This window comes from Macadamia integrifolia, chromosome 10 (genome assembly GCF_013358625.1).
Source record: "Macadamia integrifolia cultivar HAES 741 chromosome 10, SCU_Mint_v3, whole genome shotgun sequence".
NCBI classification, from domain to species: Eukaryota; Viridiplantae; Streptophyta; class Magnoliopsida; order Proteales; family Proteaceae; genus Macadamia; species Macadamia integrifolia.
The window spans coordinates 9,349,892-9,374,459 of NC_056566.1; the positions used below are offsets into that span (position 1 = coordinate 9,349,892).

General features: G+C 42.9%; 1 protein-coding gene across 6 annotated transcripts in view; it reads left to right on the top strand.

The window, feature by feature from the left end:
- The window catches only part of LOC122091867 (protein CHROMATIN REMODELING 20), a 76,098-nt gene that overhangs the window by 8,678 nt on the left and 42,852 nt on the right, over nt 1-24,568 (top strand). For 5 of the 6 annotated variants that reach the window (XM_042662070.1, XM_042662069.1, XM_042662066.1 and 2 more), the window contains exons 3-8: nt 637-699; nt 781-876; nt 972-1,064; nt 16,538-16,728; nt 16,814-17,066; nt 17,878-17,991. In XM_042662070.1, the coding sequence (XP_042518004.1) occupies nt 637-699; nt 781-876; nt 972-1,064; nt 16,538-16,728; nt 16,814-17,066; nt 17,878-17,991 (810 nt within the window). Of the gene's footprint in view, nt 1-631; nt 700-780; nt 877-971; nt 1,065-16,537; nt 16,729-16,813; nt 17,067-17,877; nt 17,992-24,568 lie in introns of those variants that run through there. The other variant, XM_042662072.1, reaches the window with a different exon arrangement.

Below are 24,568 nucleotides of genomic sequence, written 5' to 3' on the forward strand. Positions count from 1 at the left end.
TTTATTCAGTTACCTATTAAATGCATGTGCTTTGTATCTCTGTTTTCCTTTATTCCTATACTTGTTTCTTCTGCGATTAAAGCATTGAATGCTATTCTGGACTGTATATCTCCTTAGAGGAGGACCGAAACCTTTGTTTGTTTGTTTGTTTGTTTTTTAAATATATTTATTAGAAAATACAGTCCTTGTCGCACAATGAGTATTGAATGATGGCTTGCAGATTTTAAGGTAGAAAAAAAGTTTATTCATTGGTTTGCTGAAAGAAAGGATTGCAGAAATGAACAATGATCCCCCCCCCCTCACTTTTTTCTGTTCAAGAGTATTCCCATCCTCTTTGTTAGTGTGGAATTGTTTGTATTTTTAGGGTCGGTCTTGAAGAACAAAAAAAATAAGAGGAAATACAAAGGTTGTACTTATTATGATCTTTTAATATTATATTTTCCCTATAGAAATTTTGTAGTCCTTTATGAGGTACCGAAGTCTACTATTGATCTAGTAATCTACAGTCAAAGACTTGCATCGAGAGTAACGAAGACAGCTTCCTAGGAGTTGGGACATGTTATATGATGTGGAGCTTCTTAGCTACTTGAATTGCTTTGTGAATCGAATTCTAGGGTGATGGGTTTCTTGGTTTAGGTACCTTTGACCGATGAAGAAATAGACGAGATAATTGCTGAGTTTTTAGAAGTTGAGAGTAAGGTATTATTCTCTCCTCGTCTTATTCTATTCCTTTGATCTACTTTGCAATGGCTTTTCTTTCTCTCTCATTCTAATTTTTAGGCAGCAGAGGCGCAAGAATCACTTGAAAAGGAGTCGCTTGCACAAGTGGAGAGTGAAGTCCGGGCAGAGTTGGCTCAGACTCTTCATGGGGATGATGTTAGTATCGTCCCAAAACTTGTTGTACCTTTGCTTTTATCCCTGATTTTTGCCAATGTATTGTAATTAATCTTTTGTTGTTCTTTTGTGCATAGTTGGAGAAGGCTGTTACTGCTGAAATGAGAACTTTCATAGAACAATGGGAAGCTATGCTTGATGAACTAGAGATAGAGAGTGCCCATTTGTTGGTCTGCTTCTTTCTTCAATTTTGAGTAACAACTCCTGTTCTTGATACATGTTTGGTTCCTGATAAATGTTTCACCTACTTGCATTTTTGGCTTTTGGTTATGCTTACAAAAGGCCTTTTGGTAATCCTTGTATTGTTGCTCCAGGTTTTATTTTATTGGGTTTCTTAGCATCTGTGTCTGGTGGTTTGATCTTTGATCTTCTTGTGCCTTTGGGATTAACTTGTTAATTTCTTTTATTAGTGGAGCAAGCAACCCTCCATTGTTCGTTTTATTCATTATTGATACAAAGTAACTTTTGTTAACAAAATGAGAGATTAGACAGCTTGTCCTCTTTGTATTGGCCAGACATTGTTAAAGTTTGGTGGTTTGATTTTCTTTAATAACAGAAGGGGGTGGGGAAAGGAAAATAGCAGAAGGTGTGACCTCACAATGCAGCAGAAAAATACCCCAAAGAGGAAAGTGATTTGCAAGAGCAAGACAACAAACTCTGCCAAGGGGCTGTTGACTGGGCTGAACTGCAATAGCTAAGAATAACCCTTCTACTCCAAGTTAAGCTTAAAAAGATATTTACAATGACTCGTTTCCGCAAGCATATTGAGTAATTTTACAATTTGACTACCGCTACTAATGAGTAACGACTGTAGCCTTTGATATCTCATCTAATCTCTGCCACTACAGCCACAACTTAATATAGTACAAATGAAGGACAGTAATACCCCTGCAAAATTAAAACTTCGAGGCCATGAACAGTGTTACTTCAATATCCCGACTAGTAAATCTGAGCTAAAGATTGATCCCGAAACTAAAAAAGACAATATCAACCTGTAGTTGACTGTTGACTACTACCATGGCTGAGATCAGAAGCTCCTGCATCAGCTCTGTAACAAATCAGGATCTGAATCCAGTACCTGCTAAGTAAAAGAGAATGATGGGAAGATGATGCAGAATTGTGGTTGAATTGGGTTGACCCTTCTGGAAATTTAGACCGAGACGAATTGGGTCCAATTGGTTTTTGGGTTCAGTAGGATATTTTAAATATTTATGATTTGTTTTATTTGGGAAATATTTGTAATCTTTTATTTTGGGTAGTTATTAGACAAGTAGGGAATTTCCAATTTGAGTTCATTGTGTTTCTATTTTTGGTTACTCAAGGTTTTAGGAAGTAATTAGGAGATTTTTATTTACATTTCAGTCTTGGATTTTGATTAGGAAGTTTTTAATTTCTGTTTATTATAAATAGGCATGTAACCCTTTTTTTTTTTTTTTTTGGTGAATGAATAATTCCATCAGATTCAGGGAAAGCTTTGTCGGATCGTTACTACAAATCGATTGACCTTGATATTCAAGCCACAGACTAATGTAGACTAGGATAGGGAGTCTAACCAAACCTCAATAATTTCATTCACAGAACAAGAACAAAACTGAATTGTAATCCAAATCAGTGAAGAATAGGATCAGCAATCATTCATCAACAACCAACACAAATCGAGTCACAGATCTGGGCAGAAATTACAATCGGCCAGAATAGGGAGATTCCACCTAGCAGCCCAACCCCTGGTCAGATTACTCTCAAACTGAGGTCGATCCACTCATTCAACAGGGGCAACACTCGACCCAATCAGCAAGGCCATCATATGACTGGATCCTTAGATCAGTACAGGGACGATAGGAGTTAATCTGGGTTTCTTAAAACCAGAAAGTAAAAATAAGATCAGATCAATGCTGGCCTGTAGAACCTTGCAAAGAGCCTTGAAAAGAAGAGAAAAAAAACTTGAAGAGAGCTCTTGGACTTCACGCCGCAAAGAGTCACCGGATCAAACACCAGTCCACCACTTTGATCACACACAAAGCAAACTCCAAAGAGCAAACAGCAGCATAGCTTATTTCATTCATAAAAATCGTGGGCCGTAGTGCGAGAGCCGTCCTTTATTTATAATAATGATGGGGTTACAATAATAGAAGCTAAATAAAAGCAAGTTCTCTAGTTTCCAAATTTGGAAATAGAAACTAGGAAATAAAACTACTGGAATTAGAAACTAGCTAAAGACTGAAATTAGGAACTAATTAATGACTGAAATTAGAAACTAATTATAGAAACTAACAACCCCATCCATGCCCAGACCGTGGGCCTAAAATCTGGGCCTGGTCGACCCATACTAGCCACCATGGTTGACCCTCTTCTTCCTCGAGTAGGTCTTCAATGCTGCATCAACTCTCCCTGGCTTGAAAACATTCGTCTCTGACGAATAGGTGATGGACATGTAGTGCTCATACAAGTCGGGATCAAGTCTTTTGAAGTCATTGGATTGGATCAAAGTACAATCATTATGAGGATGACCCTTCCACTTGACAAGGAAAGTGTGATAGCCAGTGCCACGACGAGTAGTCTTGTAATTATCATCGAAGACATCTTCAATAACATCAATAGTAGACGGCTTCAGTTGCGGCAGCTCAACATTTGCTCGGTGTCTCCATCATCCGAATGTGCCCAACATAAAGGTGAAGATCAACCATATTAAACACATTGCTTATGGTCATATCATCAGGCAACTTAAGCACATAAGCATTAGGTCCTATACATTTTTGCTCTTTATAGGGACCCATCTTCCGTGGGTGGAGTTTAGTGTTAACACCAGTGTGGAACCGTTCAGGATTGATACGAATCATCACCATGTCTCGGGTTTGAACTACACATAACGCCGATGACGATCAGCTGAAGCCTTATACACCTCATTGTTACAGCAATACGTCGTTGGACGTTAGCATGCACCTCAGTAATATGGCGTAAAAACTCATTAGCCTCAATGCTAACTCCAGCTTGGGGTGGAAGTGACACAAGATCAATAGGCCGTTTAGATTGAACTCCAAGCAAGATTCATACAAAGCTGAATTTTTCAACCGCATTTCATCCATAGACTGACGGACAGACATAGGTGGTGAACAGAAGCTTGGGAAATCTGTTGAGATGTTTGGTTCGAGATTATGAGAAGACATGGCCTTCCCTCCTCGACATTGCTGAGTTTTCCTACAACAGTTCAGTGAACCGGACAACGGGTCGTACTCCTTTTGAGATCTTGCTTGACTTCCTGTGAATCTCCTGAGTATCTCTGGTGTGTAGGTTGTTCAGTGTCTAAATAACGCCTCATATATTCTTCAAAAGTAGGTTGCACTACACGAACCCTTTGTGATCCTCTCAGATTAGGGTTAGGTCTCCTGTTAGCCAACTAAGTAACTGAGTTCATAGGAGCTTCCACTTCAAATGGTACATGAGTACCATGGGTAGGCTGTTGTTGTTGGATCTCTACAGCCAACATCCTTGCACCAAGGGTTTGTTGCTTTGCTCTCATAGTTAGTTCTTCAGTCCTCATAGCTTGTAACATGCCCGTAAGAGAGTCTATGGAGGTCTTCATCTCAGCCATAGGGTTATTCTCTGCCATGCTCTGATACCACTTAATGTAGACTAGGATAGGGAGTCTAACCAAGCCTAACTGTAGGAACTTTTAATTAAAGAATACCCAATAGATCACTCAATAATTTCATTCACAGAACAAGAACAAAACTGAATTGAGTGAGCAAAGATCAGCTCTATCGATTTCAATGTTCAGCAAATCAGTGAAATAATAAATAGCAGATTAAGGGCTGAGATCAGCAACTAAGAGTCCAAATCAGTGAAGAATAGGATCAGCAATCATTCATCAACAACCAACACAAATCGAGTCACAGATATAGGCAGAAATTGCAATTGGCCAGAATAGGGCGATTCCACCTAGCAGCCCAACCCCTGGTCAGATTACTCTCAAACTGAGGTCGATCCACTCATTCAACAGGGGCAACACTTGACCCAAACAGCAAGGCCATCAGATGACTGGATCCTTAGATCAGTTCAGGGGCGGTACGGTAGGAGTTAATCTGGGTTTTTTGAAACCAGAAAGTAAAAAATAAGATCAGATCAATACCTGGCCTGTAGAACCTTGAAAAGAAGAGAAAGAAAACTTGAAGAGTCCTCTTGGACTTCACGCCGCAAAGAGTCACCGTATCAAACACCAGTCCACCACTTTGATCACACACAAAGCAAACTCCAAAGAGCAAACAGCAGCATAGCTTATTTCATTCATAAAAATCGTGGGCTGTAGTGTGAGTGCCCTCCTTTATTTATAATAACGATGGGGCTACAATAACAGAAGCTAAATAAAAGCAAGTTCTCTAGTTTCCAAATCTGGAAATAGAAACTAGGAAATACAAATACTGGAATTAGAAACTAGCTAAAGACTGAAATTAGGAACTAATTAATGACTGAAATTAGAAACTAATTTTAGAAACTAACTACCCCATCCATGCCCAAACAGTGGGCCTAAAATCTGGGCCTGGTTGACCCATACTAGCCACAATGGTCGACCCTCTTCTTCCTCCTTGAGTAGGTCTTCAATGCTGCATCACAGACTCATTGTTCTAAGGCGATTCATACCCTGGATCCCTTCTCCCAATTGATTCATCTGTCGCGAGTTATAAACTCAGATTCAGTTCTGGAACTCCTTTCATCGCCAGGTTCATGTTGCAGATTTTTTCCTGAGATTATTGTTTCATCTTCTGACCTGATGTTTGTTGGAATCAATAAGGTTTTGAAGTAAGATTCTTCGACTGAAATTTCATGGGAATCTGATTAGTTGTGTAGGAGAAAACTCACCAGGTTTGAAACTGGTTTTTGCACCTCATTTTGTGCACAAGGTTGAAGACGCTGTTGATTTTCCTTCTTTTATTAGATTTTATTAATTCCTTTTAATCCCTCTTTCTATTATGCCCCCATCTTTACCTTTTATTTCCTCTTCTTTCAAGGATACCAACCCCACTAATATGTTGTAGTCCATTCACTTGAATTCCATTTAATTACAAGTCTGCCACCCTATCATTAGCTTCAAATTATTTACTGTTTTGGCAATAGTTCTCTTGATTTGAGTTATGTGACACTTGGACAGGCCCATTAGCTATCCGAGTCGGATTTCGAACCAAGGATCCGCATCAGAGAAGAGTTTGTGCTGGACCATGATAGATTCATCTTGTTTGTCTATTGTGGCTATCATCCTTTATTTATAATAACAAGCCAAATAGATTCGTAGTAGGAGTATACAGGGGACAAGACTAAGATTGGCTAAGACTAATTACAAAGGAATAAGTAGATTAAAAGAGGCACAAACATACCTAATGATGTAGGTAAGGGGGTCAATTGAACCTGCTTTGGGGTCCCTTTCAGACCTGGTTTGGGACCAGGCTTGCCATCGAATCAGGCCATACCTGGCCCAGATCTGGCCCTGGTTTGGTCCATTGAGTCAACCCAGATTTGGGGCAAAATTTTGGTTTCCATTCTTGGTCCCTCAGTCCAGCACAGTAAAGCACCATCACCCATCAAGCAGCATCTTTTCTCCTTCAGATTTTGTTCAATGAAGATCTTATAGAAGTCCATCCAGCTGTCCCTTAATGTGGAGGAAAGAAGCTTCAAGAAGAGTGGCCAACAGTCCCATCGAATTCAGCAAGTAGCTTAGGTTTAATTTCCTTTTTTTTGTTTGACGAGTTAGTTTCTATTTTCGTTTCTTAGGTTGGTTTCTATTTTTACACTTGCTTGGTCAACGAGTAGTTTTCTGTTACGAAAGTCAATTAGTTTCTATTCTCAGGTTAGTATCCTTTTTAGTTACTTTCTTATTGTAAGTTGAATTGACTCCTATATATATGTAGCTGCTGCAACCAATTGGAATTAATGAAGAATTGAAGATTGAATTTGAGTGTTAACCTATGGCTGGGATAGCTGAAAATTTGAGAGGGTGAAATGCCTAAACTTGAGGGGTGAGATACGCAACCCAATCACCATTCTTCCCCCCCTTCTCAACCCCTCCATTGATTCCTATTCTATTTCCTTATTTTCCCTTTATGCTACTACTGAGAGAGAGTGAGTTGGGAGTTGTTTGAAGCCTACTAGAAGGCCAGAAGCACATCTAGAATTCCAGATTGAAACCCAGCAAAGCAGACCGGAATCATTGTCAGGGTTTTGGCAAGGTGATCGATTCCCGTTAGATCTCCCCAACTACAGTCCTACATCAAGGGACCTTTTAGGGTTTTATTCCCTGACCCAGGAGGCGCCTTCGACCAGAACCACAGGACCATCCAAGGCCTGCTGAAGCAACCGCAAGGTTTCTCCCTTGTGCCATCAAAACCCTAATCTGGCCAGGTTGGTTTGCTGATTGCTTGTCTGCCTACTGATATGCTTCCAGCCATATTTTTGGGTCTATTAAGGACCTTATTAGTTGTGCTAAGAGCCTAAGACCTGGTTTGAAGTCCAACAAAGCCAGCTTGTGTGAGTTCTCTATTCATCACTAGTTCGACCCTAATTTCAGACTGTAAGAATCAGTTTTTGGTTCCTTGATCTGTAATTCAGATCCGAGTGTTGGTTTGGAGTGCTGAATCAACTAGGGTTGTTTATCTTGTGTAAAACACCTTACATCACGAGCTCTACTGCCAAAACTTTTTTTTTTTTTGGATGAATAGAATATATATAAAACAGGAGAAAGACGGGGGAAGGATATACAAACCAGAAAGGCCTAATGATACACCCTATTGGGCAGGGGGAGGGAGAACAAAATAGTCTAAGATAAGCCCCAAGAAACAACAATGTGCCTGTTCTTGGGGAGTCCACAACAGTCCTTCGGGGGAGGGAGAAGTTTGGATGAGACATCAAAGTAGATGGCCTTCCAAATCTTATCGAAATATCTAGAGTTGGAGGTCCATCTACGTAGGTTGTGCTCCATCCAAATATAGGTGATAGCTGCGCCAAACGCTAGCTTACCAACAGTGTCACGCATAGATTTACCAGAAAAGGTCATATCTATTCAAATCCATTCTCTTTGAAGGGGGAGGGGAATTCTCTGAGCAGGCCAGCATTTGGCGAGAACAAGCTTCCAAATACGGAGAAGGGGCAGCCAAAGAAAAGATGGTCGATATTTTCAATACCATTTCAGCGGAGGCAGCAAGCAGGGGATACAGGAATGTGGCGATATATGAGGAAGGATTGGATAGGGAGGTAGTTGGAGAGGGCTCTCCAGACAATAAGGAAATGATTAGGGATGTGAGCTCGGAACCATATAACATTGTGCCAGGGGATGGAGGGGTTAGGGGATCTAGAGTGGTTCCAAGCCGAAGAGGAGGAGAAGCATCACGAGGGGTAGGGGACCAAATGATTTGATCGGCAATAGAAGAAGAGGGAGGAATGGAATTGAGGGATTGCCAAGAGTGAATGTTGATAGGGTTCCAGGATCCATTGGAGATAATTGTGGAGACAGTGGAAGATATAGGGAGACCGGAGGAATAGACCGATTTATGGTCCACAATCAGGGATAGCACTTTAGCTAGGTGCCTATTATCGAGCCAGAATGAAGTATTCATACGATTGCCAATTAGAGATTTGATGGCAGTCAAGGCTTGGGGTCTAGCAAGAAGGATCTTCCGCTAAACCCAAGGGGAGTTGGTTTGATGCTACAAGTCCAGAGGGTGTCATTGCGAAGAAGGGTAGAGTAGACCCAAGGCACCCAAATGCTTGGATGTTTGGATGCCACCTTCCAGGACAGCTTGATGATGGCAACAGAGACCAATGAGCTCAAGAAGACGTGCTTTGGAGGAATCAGAGGCACCATCTAGAAATAGAAGAGACTTGAGCAGATTTATGTGAAGGGCAGAGAGGGACTCGAAGAGATCGAGAGAGGACATGTGGTAGGAATGGAGCCCTCATCAGCTTTGTGGAAAATCATTAGGCCATTGCAAAAGCTAAGTGGGTTAGATTAGAAGCTTTGCATTTGGGAATGGGAGAAATGAGGAGGTTATCAGTGTGGGATTGGAAGGATGTGGAGATGACCTCCAGAGCAAGGCAGAAGAGCAAGAGGGAGAGGGGACATCCTTGACGGATGCCAACAAAAGAGGAGAAGAACCTTACAAGAGAGCCATTCACAAAAACAGAGAGCTTGGGGGGGAGATGCAAGCATGGATCCAATTGACAGAGTAGGGAGGAAGTCATGGAGAGGAGGACTCTAGAGATGAAGTCCCATCTGATAGAGTCAAAAGCCTTGTGGATGTCAATCTTTTGCAGGGGAATGTGATTTCTTATCAAAACCACATACATTCTCATTAGAGAGAATGATGTTGTTGGATATGCTGCGACCAACAATGAAGGCATATTGGTTGGCACTGATGAGAGAATCGATGACTACTTGGATGCGATTGGCCAGGACTTGAGCTATGAACTTGTACAAGGGGTTGGACAAGGATCTATGCCTATAATCTACCAAGGAGGAGGGGCCGTCTTTCTTGAGGATGGGACAGAAGAATGTGTGGTTGATGCAAAGGACTTGGGAAGGGTTGAAGAAGAAGCTTTTAATGGCTTTGATGAGATCCTCAGCAATGATATGCCAGCAAGAGGTGAAAAACCTATGCTGAAACTATTAGGGCCAGGAGCTTTGCTAGGCTTGTGGGATTGGATTGCCGCAAGGATTTCCTGGTAGGGAAGGGATAAGATGGGTGGGGATGAATTTGTTAATAAAGAGAGGGGAGAGGGGAGAGGGGAGCGGAAGAGGAAGGAGGGGGCAGAAGATACCCTTGAAATAGGACTCACGTTCCACTTTAATATCGGTAGGGTTTCTCAAGGTGGAACCATTGCTATTCAAAAGAAGGGGAATGGAGTTGGAGTTGGTTCTGGCTTTGAGGGATTTATGGAACTCGGAAGAGTTTGGATCCCAATGGTCAAGCCATTTGATGTGGGATTTTTTTGCTTGAGAAAACTTTCTTCCTGAGACAGGAGAGAAGCCAGCTCCAGGGAGGTCTCTTTCTCTTCCAGGGTCAAGGAAGGATTGAGGAGATCGGATTCAAGCTTGGACCTACAGTTAGAGACATTGGTAGAGATGATACCAAAACTGGAGACATTCCAGTCCTTGAGGACAAGCTTGACATTCTTGAGCTTATGGGCAAAAGAAATAAGATGAGAGTGGTAAGAGGGAACATGGATTTGCCACGCAGATTTGACAAGTAGGAAGCTAGGGTGGGAGGACCATACGTCAAAGAATTTGAAGGGTTTGGAGCCAAAGTGATGAGAGGGTGGATGAACTGGGAGATGGGGTTGTGATAAGAAATGCTAGGTGGATTGAAGGTAGCGTGGGAGGAGGGGAAGGAAGTGAGCCAAGATTCATTAACTGAGATTTGATCGAGCTTACAAGCGATGCGGTTAGAACTAGATCTTTTGTTATGCCAAGAAAACTTGATGCCTGACCATCTAAGGTCATCAAGACTAGAGTCGTCAATACAAGAGTTAAAGGCTTTACTAGAGGAGGGTTCGATGCTAGATCCACCACTCTTTTTGTGGGCATTACAGACCACATTGAAACATAGTTTTTAAGGAGCTGGTAAGGCGACGCCTTAGCAGCGCCTTGGCGCTGATGCGGTCTAGAGATGGTAAGGCAGTGCTCCGCCTTATGTGAAGTGGCGCCTTATGGGTTTTTTTTTTAAGATTCCAAATATAGATTTTTTATTGGTAGGTGTATGGTTTTGTTAACACTTGAGATGTATGGGATCAACTTTACTCCATCAAAAATAACCAAAACAAACAAAACAAAAACACGATTCACAAACAGGGTTTGGATTTTGTCAAGGGTTTTAAGAAAGGGCTTTGAGAAGGAGTAGAAATATAGTGGATGACCTTAGGACTTAGGCACTCATTTTGGCATCATAGAGGTAAGTATAATAAATACTTGTATTTTTTATGTTTTTTTTTCTTTATATTTATAATTTTGTTTCATAATTATGTATTTATATTATATGTTAATATATTATGATGATTAATGATTGATGATTGATGATTGATGAAGATGAACTTAGTTTATTCACTTTATTGATTTGTTTTCTTGATGAATATCTTACATTGGTATGAATATGAACATTTAATATTTATTTAACATATGTGTAATAGGATTGAAGTAGGATTTGAGCCAAATAGATTGGTTTTATAAAAAAATTACACAGGAACGCTGTAGTCGATAAGGCGACGCTTTATGCCCGCCTTATCACTAAGGCGCTCTGAAAGACCCTCAAACGCCTCCATCGCCTTACCGCCTAAAAAACTATGCATTGAAATCGTATCCCAACCCCAAGGCTGGGAACCAACAAGGGGAGCAAGCAGTCGGAGGTCATCCTAGAGGTGGATTCGATTCATGGATCTATTGTGACTGTAAATGGCAGTGAAGAAGGAAGGGATATCATTAGAAGGATTAGAGATAAAGAGGTAAATGGATTGAGCGGAGGAAGAGATTTTAGTGGTGTCGCACAGGATCCATATTCTCCCAAGAAGATTGAAGGAGTAAATTGAGAGGAAGGACCAAGATGGGGCAATAGATGAAGCTATGTGCGCAGCATTGGCCTCAGGCACTCTGGTCTCTAAGAGACAACAAAGTACGGACTAGGAGAACTTGATGCTAGTGCAGATCTCAAATTGTTTAGCTAAGGAATTGAGACCACGAACATTCTAGATGGTCCAACAATTCATAAGGGAGGATGGTGGGTGCACGACTGCCTTAGAGAGGCTGAGGATGGGGAAGGAGGACCGGGAGGTTGGTTGGCTTTGGTGGTGTCTTGCGATGGGGAATTAGAAGGGGAGAGAAGGCAGGGGAGAGGTGATGGTGCTCAAATGGAAGGAAGGGGGACCTGCCAGAGAAGGGGGGAGCTGCTGTAGATGGTAGAAGAGGTGCCCCCAGAGGTTGGAGAAGGCGTGGCAACAGGTTGCCTTAGCTGGTGGAGCGAGGCAATGTAAGTATGTCCAATGCTGTAAGCAGGAATTGGCACTAAAAATGACCCGGTAATGCGAATTTGTAGGGAGCAGCAACGTCGAGCGAGGCAGAGTTCGAGACCAAGGTGGTAGTTGGAGACGACGTGGCATGGGGTTGACGGGGAGAAGCTTGCTGGTGGTGACGGAGACATGGGAACGGGGCCCTATGCCTGATGATGTTGGAAGAGTAGCACATGGGTAGAAGACAGATCAGCAAAGCCCTGCCCCAGTAAGGGAGCGGCTAGGGGGCCATAGGAGCTTAAGAAGGCATGTCAGAGGCTTCCAGATGCGATATAGCTGAGATGCAGGGGCTAGTGGTCCTGATGGGGGAAGAAGAGGCAGCAAATTGGTCCACTAGGGAACCAGTTTCAGGCGGCAACAGAGAGAGCATGGCGGGGGCACACAATGTTGAAGGCGACGTGGCAGGAGCGATAGTCGATAGGCAGCTATCAAGGCGAGAAGACATCAATGTAGGGGTCTGCAGAGGATTGGGGCAGGCCAGCGAAGGAGAGCTGGTGGAGAGATAAGCGGGTTGGGGAGAAGGGTCCACAGGTTGCTGGATAGAGGAGTTGGGTCGTAGCGGGGGCAGAGACCTGTTGGTGGACTTCTGTAGGTGATGTGTTGAAGATTGATTTGAGTGGGTGGATAAGTATGTGGGCTTTGGAGAGTGGTGGGTTGGGGGTTGATGGGTTGAAAAGGAGATAGAGCCATGTGGGCCAACGAGGATTGAAGGGCTGGACCAAGCGAATGGAGGGGCGACAAAAGAGGAGTCAAATTATGTTGAGATAGATGATGGGCTGAAGGAATGTTAAAAGGCTTAGTGTGGCTTAGAAGAGGATAGTGGGTGGGAGAAGTAGGGATGGAGGGTAAAAGAGGAAGAACATTTGAAGGGATAGGTAATAAAGAAGGGAGAGTTGAAGGACAAGGGAGGTTAGAGTTACGAGAAAGGAGGGGAGAGTGAAAAGGTATCTCAAAATCGGCAGTAGCAGAGGTTAGAGGATAGAGTCCGAACAACCGACAAAAAGGGAAAGGTGGGTACAATGATCAGGGCTAGGCAACAACGATAGGTAGGAGCCGAAAGTGGCAGGGCAACGATTTTCCTGGGAACTAGTAGCCTTTAGGGCCTTGCCATCTTGACGGTGAATTGACGGGCCAATGGAAGGAGCAGAGCCCTTCGTACGATGCCCATTATGGGAGGCAGAAGCTTGCTGACGATTCTTTTGGCAGTGAATTCTGCTCCATCTCCGGCCCCGGCTATGATTTTGGCAAACGAAAAAGTTTATATGAGGAGGGGGGTACAGTGAAATGGCATGGTCGGTGGTGTCGGGGCTGGGATGGTTTGACGGATTAACAGAGGTGGAAGGGGGGATGGAGGAAGGAAAAAATGGTTGGTAAAGGAGGTAGGATTGTGAGGGGTGATGGAGGGGAAGGGAGTGGGATGGTGGAGGGTTGGGTAGAATTGTTTTTAGGGATATCCATAATCTTGTCGGGTTTCGGGGGGTTGGAGCTTTAGGCAACCTTGAGAATGGTGACCCAAAGAATTTGCAGTTGGAGCAGTGCGGAGGAGCCTAATCGTAGTTGAGTTCTTGATGAAAAGACACCCCTTCATCATTCCATGAGAAGTACTGAGGTGGGAGGTCTTTCAGCTGAAACTTCCAACTCAAATTCTAGCATAAGATGGGCGTTGCATTCTTCTGGTTCTTAAGTCAATGAAGAGATGAGTACCGATCACCATAGTTGTCACGACGTCATGGCGATCCAAGGTGGTGGAGGGGTGGCTAATCGATTTGGTGATGAATCGCCCGTTATGGCATTGCCATGGCGGTCAAATCGCCCATGTGTTATTTTTTATTTTTCCTATTTTCTAAAATTATTTAGTATGGTACAGTCTTGCAATATATACCCTATAACATAAATAAATCAACATTAAGCATCATCAAATCATCAAAAATCAATATAGCCACATCAAGACATCAAAAATCAACATGAATTATTGACATAAAAAATTAACACATACGTTAAGTCATAGAAAATCAACTTATTAGCAGGATTTAATGTGTGACTGACTCCTTGAAAAAGGACAGGGACCTGCAACATGTTATTCAAGAATCAATCACGAAAGGACAAGTGCATTTTTTATCAGCAGAAGCACGAAAGAAAAGGACAAGTGCATTTTTAATCTGGTAATGATTTGAAATCAGGTTCCTTCAAATCCGAAAGAAAACTTAAAGATATATATATTTTTTTGGTTGTTAACCATTATTGATTATTGAAGACTTGTAGTTACAATCTTGCAGAGTTGAAGAAGAAGACTGAAGAAGAAGGTGGAGACGAAGAAGATCGTAGATGAAGAAGAGGAAGAACAGTCGGGGGAAGAAGAAGAAGAATAAAAGGAGTAGAGCCGTAAAGACTTACCTGGCCTGTTGGAAAATGAGGATGCCATGACCTGTGATCTGTCGGAGCCATATAACTACTTGTCGGAGAGTAACGAGAATTATCAGAGCCAGCAACAAAGAGCGATTTCACTTTCACTATTGAGGGTTCATAGTCGAGGTCTCAAGGGTTTCACATTTCACAGTTGAGAGTCGAAGACTCGAGAGGATAAGGAATGAGGATTTTGGGATTTTACACTTGTTCACATGTAGTGGTGTGTATGAAAGCATAATTCACCTGCCACTAATTTGCTAATAACAATATAAAAAAGAGAATCAAGGTTAATAACTTTAAAAAAAAAAGTGTGTACAAAAAACAAACATTATGTACTCTAATCGTGATATGGCGTCCATGGCGCCGATTTGGCGATGCCAATCTTCATATGGCGCACGCCAGTTGTGACTCAAGCAAATCAGTGGACCGATTTGCTACTAATTTTCCGCCGGGATGCCAAATAGGCGCCTAGGCAACGCCTTGGCCACACTATGACAACTATGCTGATCACAGACCCTATCAAGTTGAGCATGTTGGAGAGTAATCCACAGAGGTATGGAGGGAATGGTCTTCTCTGGGGAAAGGAGAAGGATCGAGGCAAGAGGATCGGGTTTTGGAGGGTGGATAGGATGAAGTGTGAGAGGGGGAGGGAGAGTCTAGGGGAGTGGGTAGAGGAGGTTGCTCATGAAAGAGGTCGAAGTTGGGGTGGAGGTGGAGGCCATGACCATCAAGCAACCAGGGGAAGGAAGGGACGAGGGGGTGGTTGGAAGTTCTAGTGGAGCAGGTCACTGGAAAGGGGGGAGGGAGGAGCTCAGGTCATCTTAGGAATGGGCGAGCACAAGTTTTCCTCACATAGATTCATGATTCATCTACTGCCAAACTTTACTTCTCCTGAATTGAGGGGGAGATTGAAATTCAACCTTTTCGTTAAATGTTCTGGTAGTGTTGTGCTAAAGCAAGCAGTTGAATGTTTGACTGATGCTTTGTGTGGCACAATCTCAATGTCTTGATTGAGGAATGAGTTATCTGTGGCTTTTTCATAATTTTGCCTTACGAACAATTTCTAATGTCTTATCTCTGTTGATTTGGAAAATTGTTTTTCTTATTTATCTATAGAATTAAGAAAAATACCTTGACCAATTGGGAAGTTAAAGATAAAGAAAGACAAAACATGCATTTAGCGTTTATATAATTATACAGAGACTTTAGTTTTTTCTTCCCCCTACAATCAGTCCTTACACTGCTTATTCCTTGGGGATCCCAAGATTGGCCAAGGTTAGCTCTATCATTCGGGATGGTGCTTGGATCCCTTCTCCTTCCAACTTCCCCCTCATTGAGGTCGTCTGGGCTGATCTTCCCCGCCTTTCTTCCATTTGTTAGGACAAATTATCCTCGACTGCCTCATCCTCAGGCATCTTCTCTTCCTCCTTTTCTTGGAACTTCATTCGTCCTTCTGCCCCTCTTGCGCCTTGGTGCAAAATCATATAGTTCAAAGGCCATATTTCCCGCCACAGCTTCACTGCTTTGCGTGCTGCCTCTGAGTGCCTCCCCACCCAATTCTTCTCTTGCCCCTTCTCTTTTGCCATCTAGAAGAAACCTCTCCCACTGCTGGCTTACTAGAAGATCCATCCTCCGCTTTAGCGGAGAATGGATCTGGGTTGACATGACCTACTCGGGCCCCTCCATTTGCGACACCGCCGGCAAGGTTTCTTTTTGTGCCACCATCACCCACCTTTGGATGGAGCGTAACCTTTGTAGATGGACGTCCAACTCTCGCTCCTATGATCAGATTTGGACTGCCATCTATTTTGTTGTTATCTCCAAATTTGCCTCCGAACCCTATGCCCGTCAGGAACATTCCAAGGAATAGACTCATTGTTGTTGCCTGGGGTCTCTCCTCCTCCGCTTTATCCCCCCCCCCCCTTGTATATTCTTTTCTCTTTTATTTCTCTTTTATGCATTTATTATTCGTCATTTTTTTTCCCCTCTCTAGTTAACCTTCTCAATGGTATAATTTTCCTCTTAATGGGGTGATTGGACATGCATTGCCAAATAGCATGTTATTGGATTACAATCTGCTTTGGCATGAGAAAACCTTTGTGCTACTTGTTTACTTGATTATTCGATTATACTTATGAATCATGATAGATATTGGATTTCAGCATGTGAGTTTGGACCATTCTTCATTTTCTCTATTCAGGAACAACTTGATGGAGCTGATGTTGACCTTTCGATGCTCTATAAAGCTATTGAAAGTCAGGCTCCTAATGTTTGTTGCACTGAAGCTTGGAAGAAAAGGGTGCACTGGGCAGGATCTCAGGTAACAAGTGAAATTAATGAATTAATGTCAGATGCAGAGAAATATCTACAAACTCACCAACCTGTAAGGAGGTATGCTTTCTGCTCTTTAGCTCTGTTATTTGGAATCGACACTACTTAGAGTAGAGCACTTATGTTGGCATATTGATTGGACCAGAAAACGCGGCAAATTGAAAGAGGAAGGTGCGAGCGGGTTTCTGTGGAAAAAAATTGCTAATGAAAACAACGTAGATGCTGTACCGGAAGATTCAGATGATGAGTGGGAATCTTTCTACAGGACTATTAAATCTCGTAAAGCCTCTGTGTCAGATGATACTTCATTTGGTAGCAAACATTGGGCTGCCGTTTATTTGGCTGAAACACCAAAGGAAGCTGCAAGCTTGGGGCTCAAGTTGCCTGGAGTTGATGAGGTGCTTAATCAGGCTTCAAAATGTTGATTAAATAGCTGATTATATGTTAATTCATTTCTCTTTAGGTGCAAGTATGTTGGACCTAGGGGACTGCAATTAGTATCTGCTGTTATGGCAAGTTGGTGCATTTGCTTGCACCCTGTCTGGCTGAAAACAGCTTTGTTTTTCAAAGTCAATCATGAGAATTTTTTCAAGGGAAAGAACCATTCAAGTAAAATAAAGTAGAGAATAGTATGCCGAAGTTTGTTCGCATATGTTGTGGAATGTTTTTGTCTAATGAAACCTGTGAGATCGTTATGTCTTGGTGGCTTTGTTGGGTTCCTGTGGGCATTTTTGTGGCGTTTGGTCAACAGCTGATTTTATGGTCTTATGGAAAGAGAGGAATTGTGTTACTTCTTAGAATGTTCTCTTGTCTGCTCTATCTGGGGTAATCTTCTTTTAAATTTTGGACTGGTCCTCTGTTTTGGAGGATTTTCATGTGTGTGCAGTGATCTTATGGGGATTATAAATGGTTGCAATTTTTTGTATCTTGGGAGTTTCTTTTCTCCTACTTTGTGTAGTTTCTTCTGGAATCAGTAGATTTTCCTTTCCCTACTTCATTTTTCTTAAAATGGGATAACAATGTGAAATCTGCCGGCATGTCACACACCCACACACACACACACATGTTTCTTTGGAGTTGAGATGCAGGTTGTTACCTTCTTTGTCTATAGGTCTCGCTATATCTTTATTGTTCGTTTTCGTATTACAATTTGTTGTGGTATACTTGCAAAACAAATGTTCTCAGAAACCCCTTTTATTTTTTTTTCAGGTGGAGGAGATAGATGATGTTGAGGTGAATTCAAGTAATCCTTTTTATGCGGCTGCCATAGCAAATGAACAAGAAATAGTTCTTTCTGAAGAACAAAAGAAGAACATCAGGAAGGTTTGTCAATGTCATTGTACTTGGATTAGGCACTCTGTTGTAACTATCTACAAGTTCAATTGGTCTGTGGGTGTTTATATCTATCTATATCTATGGTTGTGTGTGGACACTGGTGCATGCTTTATATCCTCTTTCATCTATGTACCCTCAGTTAGTGGTTCTGTGGGTATTCCATCTGTTGTTCTGGTTCTGTGGGTGGCTGTAGCCTGTAGGTATGTGTTTCTGGAGGTGGCTGCATCTCCTGTTATTATCTGTAACTAGATCAGAAAATCCAAACCTTTCCAAAACTTATGGTAAAGTCCCATTCCAATCTGTCGTAGGTTTTCAACCAAGGGTCTAAATCTTGGCTTTGAGGCTGGTTTCGATCAGGCCCCGAAATCGGGACATACCAGATCTCGTTTCGAGGTTTCGACATTGGGTTTTGACCTTGGGGCGTTTCAACCCTAGGTTTCATTTTGGCCAGGCCCGAAATTGAGAGTCTGAGGAAACTTGGATATTTCAGTAAACTTGGTTCCTTCCTTCAGCATGTCTGATTTTATGATAACATTGTAGCTGAACACCTTTCTATCTAGACCCAGCAATGACTTATGGGCCCTTTTTTTTTAAATTATTAATATTCGGGATTTGATGATATTTCCTTCCTCTTCTGAGATGATCTTAGGGATTTATCTACTAGGAAAAGATGATCTTAGGCTTTTAAGGAGGAGAAATTGGGAAAGGAGTAAAAAACTAGTTACTATTTTTTGGATGAATACAAATTCATTACCAAAGGGGAAACAAGGGCCCCCCCAAAGGGAAGAGAAATTACAAGACGCAAAACAACATATACAAAATACTAGTTCAGACCTGCGTTAGAATGAGTGGGGGGATTCCAAGATTCGAGAGTTAGCCTATTTTTAGGAGAATCAACACATTTAGAGGGGGCCACAGACAATTTGCTTCTAACTTAATAAAGGATGGAGTTCCAAATCTGCTGATAGGATATAGAGTCAGAAGGCCATCTTCTTAGATTTCGTTCCAACCAATTATGATGAATATAAGCGTCAAATGTTAATTTTGATGATTTGATGGGCTAAGTGTTGATTTTTGATGATACAAATTGTATGTAGCATACTAAATAATGTTAGAAAAGAGGGCAAATAAAAAATAACATTTGGTCGCCTTATAAGCCTTGTTCGCGTTAAGGCGGGCGGCATGTCACCTAAACGCTTAGGCAGCCCTCCAACGCCTTGGTTTGCCTTGGCGCCATGACAACCATGATATAATGTAACCACGATACCGTTTTTTAGATTTGAAGAATGAGATAGTGAAGTGTTTGTGAGTGCCTATGTGGGCAAGTGGTGATTATACGATTTGGTTTCCCGACATTTAGAGAAATATTCTTATTCTATAATAAGTCTGACTGGTTAAATGATTTTATTTTTGCATAAGACATTTTGTATTAGGTAGAGCACAAAACCAGTTTTCCAACAAGTCTAAAAAGATTACTTAAATCTGAGTTTTAATGACCAAGTTATGTTCTGGTCAAATTTTTTTTTTATCTGAATAATAAATATACACGCCTCGAAAAAGGGGGAGGGAGAATAAAAAGAAAACAAGACAAAAGGCACACAGATCTCGGATTGGATCCGGGGCCTGATTATAGAGCTAGGAAGTTCCTAAGAAGCAACAATGTGACAATTTTTAGGGAAGGGGCACAAGTTGAATGAACTTTTGCAATATTGGCTTTGACATCAAAGGTGATGGAACTCCAAATCTTTCCAACCGGCCAAGAGTTGGAGTTCCATTTCCTATGATTTCTCTCCTTCCATTTTTGGTTGATAGTTGCATAAAAAGTGAGCTTGCCCACAAGGTCACAAATGGTCTTCCCATGGAACGTCATATCCATCCAGATCCACTCCCTTTGGAAAGAAAGGGTTCTTCTATTAGTCGGTCAACATTTTGAGAGGACCATTTTCCAAATAGAGGAAGAGACAGGGCAAACGAAGTATAGGTGATCAATATCTTCGGGCTCTGAGCCGTATAGGTAGCATACTGGGGAAACTGAGATCCGTCTCTGGATAAGGAAGGCTTGCGTGGGGAGGCATTTTGTGAATAATCTCCAAGTCGTGAAGCTTTGCCTAGGAATATGATGGCTGAACTAGATGAGCTTGTGCCATGGGGAGGGGGGGGGGGCGTGGTTTCTGATGAAGTCCCAAGCAGCCTTGGCACTGAAGAGACCATTTGGGGGACCATGCTAGAGAATACTATCATTCCTCCTTTGGCCTGCTGAAGGAATGCCAGGCAAAAAATTCCATATGTTAGCAATCTGATCAGAAACTGGGGGAGGGGGGTCCTATGAACCCGAGGATAATATATTAGCAACCATGGCATCCTGGGGAGCCTCGAACTAGAGATGGAGCGGTCACTTAGAATATGAGAAAGGAGCCCCTTTGAGTGCTAAGGATCAAGCCAAAGGAAGGTGGAGGAGTCGTCTCCAATGCAATAAGAGATAGCTCTAGAGGCAATAGGTCTGAAGGATATGATCTTGCGCCACACCCACGATGCGTCTGAAGGGGCACGCACCGTCCAAATGGTATCCAACTTGAGCAGATTTGAATACACGGAATCCACCCAAATGTTTTTCCGCTTGGTAATAACTTTCCAAATCAACTTCAGAGCACTAGCAGAGTTAACATCCTTGATTCGTCTCAATCCCAGACCCCCTTCCTTGATGGAGAGGCAAATAGCAGCCCAGCTTAGAGGACGGAGGAACCGAGCGGACTCACACCCTTTCTAGAGGAAGGAGGCAAACATGGATTCCAACCTAGATATTATGGATTTAGGCAACCCATAGATCCCAAACCAATAAATGTAAGATGCTTGGAGGACTGAATCTAATAAGCTCTAATTGACCGGCAAACGAGAGAAGCTTTGCTTTCCATAACTGAAGACGTTACCTGATCAAATCCAACATAGGAGTGCAGTGGTGGGCGGTGAGCCGTGCAGGAATTAGGCGCAGCCCCATATACTTAACTGGATGAATTCCCAAGGCAAAGCCAGTCTTCTCAAGGAAGGATGCTTTCATGACATCCGAAATTCTAGCCAAGAAGATGAGAGATTTCTTGTGGTTGATGCAAAGGCCAGACAACATAGCAAATTGGTATAGGCAATACATTATGGAGTCTGGGGAGTGGCCATCTGCTTTGGAGAAGATCATCAAATCATCAGCAAAAGCAAGGTGGGTTAAAGAGATGGCCTTGCACTTTGGGATGGGAGTAATAAAATTCTGGTCCGATGCAGATTGCAAGCTTCTAAAGAGGACTTCCATTGCTAGACAGAAAATATAGGGGAGAAAGAGGACAACCTTGCCTCAACCCAGCAGATGAGGAGAAGAAGCCGACCGGACTACCATTAACCAAAACTGAGAACTGGGGGGAGGCACTGCAGTGATAGATCCAGTTTGAGAAGGTAGGCGGGAAGCCCATCTTTCTGAGAACTGAAATAATGAAATCCCATCTTAGGCTATCAAAGCTTTGTGAATGTTAATCTTCATAAGGGCAGCAGGGGGATGGCTTTTCCTGTCAAATCCTCTAACAATCTCATGACAAAGAAGGATGTTATCCCTGATGCTTCTTCCAGGAATGAGGGTAGCTGGTTATCACAAACCAGTGAGTCGTCCACTTTTTGGAGGCGATTTGCAAGGATCTTTGCAATGAACTTCTACAGGAGGTTGCAAAGGGGGGATTGGCCTGAAGTCATTCATAGAGTCCGCGCCTTCTTTCTTGGGAATGAGGCAGAGGAAAGTGTCGCTGATGCCCTTAACCTGACCCAGGTTGAAGAAAAAGCTTTTAAAAGCTTTGATTAAGTCCTCTTTGATCATGTTCGAAGCTCAACTGAAGAATCCCATGCTGAACCCATCAAAACCTGGAGCTCTGTTGGCTTTATGGGACAAGATAGCAACTGAAATCTCCTCATCCGATGGAATAGTCCAACGCATTTGGGCCACATTCTCCGGAATAAATTTGTTGATTAGACCATCAGGGATGGGGGCAACCGGTTAGATAAAGCTGAATCTGAATAGAAGTGAGTTTATTTCTATAATCTGTAACAAGGGAAGAAATGTTCCCAAAGGAGTTGCATTCCAAATCTAGAGGGCTTCTTTGACATTTATGAGCTTCCTAGAAAAAGCAATAAGGGGGGTGGCAAAAGCTTGGACAGGCTTGAGCCATGCACTTTGAACAGTTGGGAGAAACTCTGGGTGAGAGGACCACATGTCAAAGAATTTAAAGGGTTTGGGGCCGAAGGAGGTATATGGATGGATTAGGAATTTGGGGTTGTGGTCAGAGGTGGCGGGGGGGGGGGGGTTCAAAGGTGGCATGGGAGGAAGGGAATGAGGTTAACCAAGCTTCATTAACCAGCATCTTGTCCAGTTTACAAGCTATACGGGAAGATCCGGATCTTTCGTTGTTCCAAGAAAATTTGATACCGGACCATTGAAGATCATCAACAGCTAAGTCTTCAATACATTCATTGAAAGCTTCAGAGTTTGCAATGTTAAACTCCCCTCCTTGCTTTTCATGAGAATAGGAGACTACATTGAAGTCCCCACAAATGCCCCAAGGTCGGTAACCAACTTGATTAGTGAGGTAGCGGGGGTCATTCCAAAGGGTGTCCTTATTAGTTAAACCGTTGGAGGCATATATAGCTGTGATTAAGAAAGAAAAACTGCTAGCGGGGTCGGAGATGGATAAACGGAGGAGCTGGGAAGAAGAAGAAATGAGGGAGACAAAGAGCTTTGAGGGTTCCTATAGGAAACAAATGCGCCCATTTGGATGATGGGAATGGTTTGTGAAATAAAGCCATCCGGGGGCAATGATGGCAGCAACACGATGGAAGGTCTTGTGGGTTTCCAGTAAACAACAAAAAGAAGGCCGAGCATGTTTCATGAACAAGCGGACAACATGTTTCTTAGGGGAATTCAGACCCCTGAGATTCCAAACGATGCCTTGAGACATCAAGACAGCGGAGGGGGGGCATCACACGCTCCAAGCGAGAGAAGCAGGACGGTACAGTCGGAGGCTTGGATTTGCCTCGTCTCTAATAAGACTGAGGTGGGTGAGGCAGTGGAATCAGGAGGAGGCTTGGCAGAGGTCCCTCGCTTATTCCTAGGGGTGGAAGACATCTTCTTACGACTTGCAGGTTTATCTGTTATATAGAAGAAGGGTTGAGATTGGTGTGTTGGGTCGGGTTCAAGAAGGGGGATTAGCTGGTGTGGTGTGGGTTTGGGCTTCGATACTAGGCTGAGTATCAGAATCTAAAACAAACCCAATAGGAGGCGAGGTGGAGTGGGCTGGCTCAAGGGAGGCCACTGATGGGCCAGGCGAATGGGCCGATAAGTCCAAAAGGTTTGAGGGGGAGAAGCAAATATCAGTGGGGTTCACTTCCAAGTCATGTCATACCTATAGATCGGCCAAAGGAATATACTCATCTAAAGAGACCATATCGGTGCTAGGAGCCAAAGGGATGCTTCGAGAATCATCAATAAGGACTCCATAAGAGTTGAGAGCGATGGGGGAGCCACTGCGAGAGCTAGACGAGGACTCTGTCTTAGGGTGGTCATCGTCAGAAGATGTCGTGCCAGAGGAAGTGTCGTCAGAGGAAGACGAGCCAGAAATGCTTTTTGCAGAATCGAGATCATCTTGGGAATCATGTGAAGGGACATCGACTGAAACGTCAATGAGAAAATGCTGTTGCTGAGAGTCTTCCATGGCCGTCCAAAATCGAGAATCGATTTTGCCCAACGGTTGAAGGATCGGCAGGGACCTCTGGTTGCAGAGCTTCGTCAAGGGTGGGAGTCGGATGGCAGTTGCATTGTCCGTTACGACATCTACCTCTCGACGGAGGAGGAAGGAAAGGGCGTCGGTTTGTCTCTGACATAATAGAACGGTCACGATGGCCAAGAGGGAACACTGGCGACTCGCTGGCCAAAGGCTTTGGGCAGCAGGAATTTATGGCATGACCAAAGACCTTGCAAAATAGGCATTGTGGAGGGCGCCAATCAAATACTAGATTGCCTATTCAAATTGAAACAAAAGAGTATAAGATAAATCCAAATAAATAAATATAATACAGATATCGTATTAGACTAAAGATCCAAATTGGACCTTGTTCATCCTCGTTTGGATACCCAAATGGGTTTGGATTGGTCCAAGGTAGCGCATCTGCATAGGCATTGCATTTAGGGCGGGGGGTAGTTGAGCTACTAGTTTGTATATGATTAGATGCTTCTGGAGAAGGCTTCAAAGGCTAAGGTAAAGATGTAAAGTGAAAGGGGCAACCTTGGTAGCTGCCAATAGAGGAGGCAAAGTAAGCAGCAGGGCTGCCATTGACAAGCATTGAAAATGGGTGGGGGGCGATGCAGTGGAAAACCCAATTGGTGAAGATAGGGGGAAGGATATTTTTTTCATGACATTGATTATGAAGTCCCATCTCAAAGAGCCAAAAGCTTCGTGGATATCATTCTTCATGAGGACAGTTGAGGAATGGTTTTTCCTATCAAATCCTCTCATAATCTCATTATAGAGGAGTTTGTTGA